Source organism: Schistocerca serialis, chromosome 6 (genome assembly GCF_023864345.2).
Source record: "Schistocerca serialis cubense isolate TAMUIC-IGC-003099 chromosome 6, iqSchSeri2.2, whole genome shotgun sequence".
NCBI classification, from domain to species: Eukaryota; Metazoa; Arthropoda; class Insecta; order Orthoptera; family Acrididae; genus Schistocerca; species Schistocerca serialis.
In genome coordinates, this window is record NC_064643.1 from 129574444 (window position 1) to 129581077 (window position 6634).

The 6634-nt window shown below is 60.3% G+C and overlaps 1 protein-coding gene and 2 pseudogenes across 1 annotated transcript in view; all 3 read left to right on the top strand.

Annotated features, from left to right (window-relative positions):
- Nucleotides 1-663: 663 nt before the first annotated feature.
- LOC126485570 (U2 spliceosomal RNA) lies at nucleotides 664-845 on the top strand (annotated as a pseudogene).
- Nucleotides 846-1612: 767 nt separating this feature from the next.
- LOC126485602 (U2 spliceosomal RNA) lies at nucleotides 1613-1724 on the top strand (annotated as a pseudogene).
- Nucleotides 1725-4193: 2469 nt separating this feature from the next.
- The window catches only part of LOC126484684 (uncharacterized), a 2736-nt gene continuing 295 nt past the window's right edge, over nucleotides 4194-6634 (top strand). The window contains exon 1 of the mRNA XM_050108278.1: nucleotides 4194-6634. This exon is cut by the window's right edge and continues 295 nt beyond it. Coding sequence (XP_049964235.1) covers nucleotides 4194-6634 — 2441 coding nt within the window.

Here is a 6634-nt window from a genome sequence, read left to right on the forward strand (position 1 = left end):
TGGGCCACACCATTTTCACGATCTACGACCTTTCCCTCACCGATGCTGTCTCTTTCATGGACTACCTGTGGAGCCAGCATCGCGTGGCGGAATCTGCTCGAAACTATACGACCACTTTTGCCCGGTTTTTGAAAGTTGCAATGATCCATGGATGTCAAACGGTATTCCAGGTTGCCTAGGGCACCTTGTCCAGGCATTGCCTGGGCTTGCCCCTGGTTCTTTGCACCAATCTTTGACTTGACACTCCTCAGATTCGCAATTGGAACAATTATTGCAAAAACTTTATTGGAAACATGGGAATCACGTAATCAATCTTAGAAGTTTATTCCTTCGTTAATTGTCTGGGCGATGGGAATCTCTCGCCAGTTTTATTTTCACTTGTGTGTGCTGCCGTCCCTGTTTTTAATTTCCTTTCATTTCTATCTTTCTTTCTTTCTTTCTTTCTTTCTTCCTTTTGGTTCTCAAATCAATATTTCTTCACACCTGCAGAGCGAGGTGTCTTTCTGAGTCAAGTGTCGTCGCCCGTTGCGGCATAGCGGAGTATGCCCCTCGTTTTTAATTTCGTTCCTGGCAACAAGTCTTGCTACTCAATGCACCCTGTTAAAATCTATTAAAAAAAAAAAAAAAAAAAAAAAAAAAAAAAAAAAAAAAAAAAAAAAAAAAATAAAAAAAAAAAAAAAAAAGTGTAGTATCTGTTCTTATCAGCTTAATATCTGATACGTCCTGCATCGCAGGACCAGATTATTAAACTCATTTTTGGCTCATGACGGAGTGCTAGGGGCTTGCTCCACCTCTGTCGCGGGTTGGCCCGGCATTGCAGTACCGCCGGGATCGGCCCACCTAAAATTAATTAAAACACAGACTGAAATGAGTTAATATTCTGCAGTGGTCAGATATTCCGCTGGTAGCTAAACTTGTCGTAGTTGTCGATGTGCCCAGTAGTTAGCTGCCTACACACTACGATTTCTTTTAATTAATTTAAGATTATCTCAAGCATTTTTTTTTTTTTTTTTTTTTTTTTTTTTTTTTTTTTTTTTTTGCCGTTAGCCGGACCGCTCATGCAGCCGCATTACACTAGGCTGGTAATTTATCGTGGCCCAGAGCAGTGCCTTCGGATGCGTCGTTGGCGTCTCCTATGGTCCGGCCACAGATAATTTTAATTACATTTTTTGGAGTTATATCCTTAGCTCCTCGCGAACGTCGTCGTCGCCGCCGCACGCACGCAGAATGCGTGTGCGCACACACACACACACACACACGTATGCAGTAGGCGGTGGACGATGCAAGCACTCGGCTAGGTGTAGCTCGCGCCAGCCTCGCGCCGATGTAGCTCGCGCCGCCCTGGAGCTGCTGTGGGGCGGACTCACGGCTTCTCCACTGCCCTGGCAGCTAGCGGCGTTCAGATGGGAGTCGCAGTTTACTCTTGGACATGGAGGGTAGTACTGGGCTGTTGACAAGTGCTCTCGTGAATTGTCGATCCTTCCTGTTCTTGCTTTTGCGATGTTTTCGAAGGTCGCCTGTTGCCATATCGGCCCGTACCACCGTTTGTCACTCCCACAAGTGGAGCGCACACGCTGCAAGCATTTAGGCCCTTCCACTGCGGTTTTTCCTTATCGCTTCTCGGCCTTTTGGCTAAGATCAAAGTGTAGTATCTGTTCTTATCAGCTTAATATGGGCTGATATGGGCTGATTTCTGCACCGGGAAGCGGTCGCTTTTATTCTCCTGTTTCAGGTCCGCGACCTGAACAATGGAGCTTGTGGTGACGCTGCCGGCGGAGGTCTTCCGCTGCCGGATCTGCTTCGTCACCAAGGCTGCCGGGAGACCAACTTTTGGGGAGTACAAGGACCACTCGGCCCTTCTCCGCCACTACAGGAGGCTGCACGACCCGGAAACGGTTCCCGTTTTCGAGTGTCAGTTTTGCGGCCGACGCGACCCGCGGCTGAAGACGCTGCGGCTACACCAGCGGCTCTGCAATGCAGATTCCGCAACCCCCGGCGCTGCCAGTCGGGGGAGAGTGAGTATGGGACACGATGCCGTGTCTGGCTCTCTGGGGCACCCAGAGAGGTCAGCCGGCGGGAGGTCACAGGCGAGGGCCCCCGAAGCTAGTAGGACAGGCCCTTCGTCCTTAGTTAGTGCTGGGCGAAAGCCACAGGCGAAAGCGGCTCGGGAAGTTAGTACCATAGGCCGCCTAGCCTTAGATAATAGAGAGGGGCTATGGCCACAGCCCAGTCCGGTCCCCGAAGCTAGTAGGACAGACCGGCTGGACTTAGGATTAACATACGCGGCGGTCCTGACCCGCAGCAGCGTGGTGGGCTCACAGGCTGCCTTGCCCTCACCCTGTGTGAGTGTGCAGGCGTCTGCGACGCCCAGGACGGCGGTGGTTGCCACCCCCGCGTCGTGTGTACTTTGTGTGCGCACGCCGAGGAGGTCTGGCATCCCCCTGCCGACACGCTCCGCGACGTCAACCGCGTCGCCACGAGTGCCGAGCGCAAGTTCGGGAGGTGAAGGCAGCACGCTGCCGACGCCTGCCGCCGAACGCGTCGCTCCGGCCAGAGGCGCAGTGTCCGGCATGGGCCGCGGCTCGCCGCCGCCCGCGCCGGCCATTGCACCCAGTGGCGTACGCTGGCCACGTCGTGCGGCTGCCGCAGGCGCCTCCCGCCCGCCATCTGTCGGGAGCGTGGGTACCGGCCTGGGACTGCCGCCCGCATTCGCTACGCCGCCAACAGGTGGCTCTGCGGTGCGGGTGGGCGGTGGCAGGCAGGCTGCCTCGCTCGCCGCGACCGTTGGTGTTGTCATTCACGGCGCAGCCGCGCCGCCGGTTGACGCACCAAAGGCCGCGCGCCCGGCTGATGCACCGGATGGTGTGGTGCTTGTGCGGTCGCAGACGTACACGCGCCGCGTTTCCTCTGCCCTGCCGGCGGTTACGTCGAGTGACGCCCGTCACTCCGTCTCCGTTCAGGCAAGGAGTGCTACTGAACAAGCAGCCTCTGTTTCAGATAACGAGTGGCACGTAGTCACCCCAAGGAGGGACAGACGCCGTGCTGCAGGACGCAGACCACCGCCCCCGGACCGACGGCGCATCATACCGCCCAGTCCGCGTAACAGCGGTCCGGCGCGAGCCAACGCGCCTGGGCGGCCGGCGCGAGCTACACCTCGTGTATCTCGCGCCGGCGGCAGGGCGCGGGCGACCGCTGGGCCATCTGTTGGCGGCGCGGCGAACAACAGCCGCGGTGCGCTGGGCCCGAGCGCCAGGCCGGCGCGAGCTACACCTCGAGACGCCCGGCCGGCGCGGGCTACACCGGCCACCCCTACGACCACTGCGCCATCTGGTAGCGATCGTCGGGCACCCAGTCCGCGTAGCAGCGGCCCGGGGCGAGCCGGCGCGTCCGGTCAGCCGGCGCGAGCTACACCCCGTGTTTCTCGCGCCGGCGGCGGGCCGCTGGCGACCGCCGGGCCATCTGTTGGCGGCGCGGCGAACACCAGCCGCGGGGCGCCCGACCCGAGCGCCAGGCCGGCGCAAGCTACACAGGCCCCTGCTGCTACCGCTGCGCCACCTGTCACCAGCGCGGCGATCGAAAGCAGCACTGAGAGGCCCACGCCAGATGGCAGCACGGCACCACCACCGACGCAGACGACGGAGCGGCGCGACGTGAACGGAGGGACTGCAGCTGCGTCTCCGAGAACTGGCAGCAAGAGGAGGAGACGCCGACGCCGTAACAACCGGCCCAGTCCTAACCTTCCGCCGCAAAACTCCCGTCCTACACCAGACCTGACAGGCCCCCCTGTACCCTCCGAACAGGGCGCAACTGAGGCAGCTCCGCCCCCCCCTCCCCCGGCCGACGCTCGGCTAACGGAGAGGCAGCGGCGCTGGCTGGCGGCCCTGGAGAGCGTCCACAACCAACCGTGGGACGCATTCGTCGCGGCCGTCGAGGATTTCATCGCCGAGATCGCCGAGACGAAGCCACAACGCCAGGCAGCCGGAGGTCGACAGGATGGGCCACCAGCAGCAGCGCACCGCGGCCAGGGCCGCGCCGACGCTGCTGCCAATCCCCCTCCCCCTGCCCCTACACGCGGCCGCGGTGGGCGGCGCGGTGGACGTGGCGCACGGCGCGCGGCGGCCGCCGAGCGTCGGTACGACGCGAATGCAGCGTCTGAGATTCAGAAGCTGTACCGCGCGGACCGGCGCAAGGCGATGCAGCGTGTCCTTGGCGAGACGTCACCGTACTGCCAAATCGATGGCAGCGTGCTCACGGAGCACTTTAAAAAGATCTATGGTAAATCTGACTTCTCTCTTTCAGATGCACCAGCTGCTGTCCCGGACTTTGCCGCCACCACGCCTCCTGATGTCAGCGAGGAGGTCCTGCTGCCGATCACACCTTCAGAGGTGCAACAGCGGCTCCAGAAGGCGAGCAATACTGCTCCTGGGGCAGACGGAGTCACCTACTCGGACTTGCGACGTGAGGATCCTGGCTGCCACGTGCTAGCTAAGATCTTCTCGCGCTGCTGGAAAGAGCGGAAGACTCCGGTGCAGTGGAAAATATCCACTACCGTCCTCATCCACAAGAAAGGGGACGTCTCGGACGTGACAAACTGGCGGCCTTTAGCATTGAGCTCTACCATCTCTAAGCTCTTTGCTGCAATCGTTGCGGACCGCACTTCTCTCTGGGCAGAGCGGTTGAACCTGCTCTCCCCAGAACAGAAGGGCTTCCGCACGTTTGAAGGCTGCTACGAGCACAACTTCATTGTGCAGACGGCAATTGACGATGCAAGGCGCAGGGGAGGCCAAGCATGCTTTGCTTGGCTTGATCTGGCGAATGCTTTCGGCTCAGTGCCTCACGCTCACCTCCTTGGAGTACTGAGCAGGATGGGACTACCAGAGCAATTGCATCATCTAATTGCCGACATGTACGATGGTTGCTCCACCCGCGTCCGTACATCTGACGGACTAACGGAGGAGATAGAGATCCAGGCAGGGGTCAAGCAGGGCTGTCCACTGTCGCCCATCGTCTTTAATCTCGCGCTCGAGCCGGTACTTCGCGCCGCAACCTCACTCAGAAATGAGTGTGGTATTCCGCTTAGCGGCGTCAGTGTGAGTGCACTGGCGTATGCGGACGATATCGTGCTTCTGGCGCGGGATTCAGAGGCGATGCAGACGCTCCTCAATGTTGTGGGTGAGGCGGCGACGTGGGCCGGGCTTACCTTCAAGCCGTCGAAGTGTGCCACGCTTCACATCCGCCGTCGGCAGACACTAGGCTCGGTATTCGCCCTGCAAGGGGGAGAACCAGCCGTGCTCGGTGCGGGTGACGCCTACCTCCATCTTGGCGTCCCCACCGGGTACAAAGTCACGCAGACGCCAACGGATGCGATCGCGGCAATTCGACGCGACTTGCAGCACCTGGACGCTTCCCTGCTGGCTCCCTGGCAGAAGATTGACGCTGTGCGTGTCTTTCTCCTCCCCAGGCTTGACTTTGTCATGCGGGGCGGTGCGGTACGCAAGGGGCCGCTATCTGCACTCGACAAGGCAGTGAAAGCGGCTGTCAAATCATGGCTGTTCCTCCCACAGCGTGCGTCCACCGAACAGCTGTACCTCGCGCTGGGAGAGGGAGGATGCGGCCTGACGCCGCTCGCGGACGCTGCGGACATCTCGACGATCGTCCACGGCTTCCGCATGCTGCACTGCGACGACGCCACCGTCCGCGACATCGCCTGGGCCACACTAACTACGGCCGCGCGCCGCCGACTGGGGAGGGAGCCGAGTCGTTCCGACTTGGCCACCTACCTTAGCGGCAGCACTGAGGGTGACCTCGCACGCGACGGAGGTGACATCCAGTCACTGTGGACGCGCGTCAGGAACGCCACAAGGCGCCTAGCGCCGCGTGGCGTCACCTGGCGCTGGAGTGAACTGCTTTGTGAGTTGCAGGTGGAGGTCGGCGGCCGACCCGCCATCGCTGACGACGCGGAACACGGCGGCATCGGAGGGGTGACGCAGCCGGCCACGGAGGGGACGGCGCCTGGGACTACACGACACCTCGAAGATGGCGGCGATGGACCGCAGCACGATGATGACAGCGTGGGACGCATCGCCAACACTGGCGTCGAGCATGTCCGGGTGGGAGGGGGCGCCAAACGTCTTCTCTCGCGGACGCTCCGCGAGTGTCTGAGGCAGCGCCTGCGCCACATCCTACTCAGGAAACCGGACCAGGGGAAGGTGTTCGAGTGCACCAGGGAGTCCACAGCGTCCAACCACTTCATAGCGGGAGGCAAATACACCCGCTTCGCAGACTGGCGCTTTATCCATCGCGCCAGGCTCGGAGTCGTGCCTCTGAACGGTTGTCGCCGCTTTGATGGGCGGGCAAACAACAACAAAGCCTGCCGACGCTGTGGCCACAACAACGAGACGCTCCCGCACGTGATTAACGCGTGCATGGTGCACTCAGCAGCCCTGCAGTATCGCCACAACGCGGTCCTCAACCGCCTCGCGACAGCAGTCGCTGGGCGGCCAAGGAGAGGAAACACTGCTGTTCCTGACATCAGGATCAACCAAACCGTCATAGGGGACAGCAGTGGGCTGCGTCCGGACCTCGTAATAACCGACGAGGCCGCGAAGTCTGTGACCATCGTCGATGTGACGAT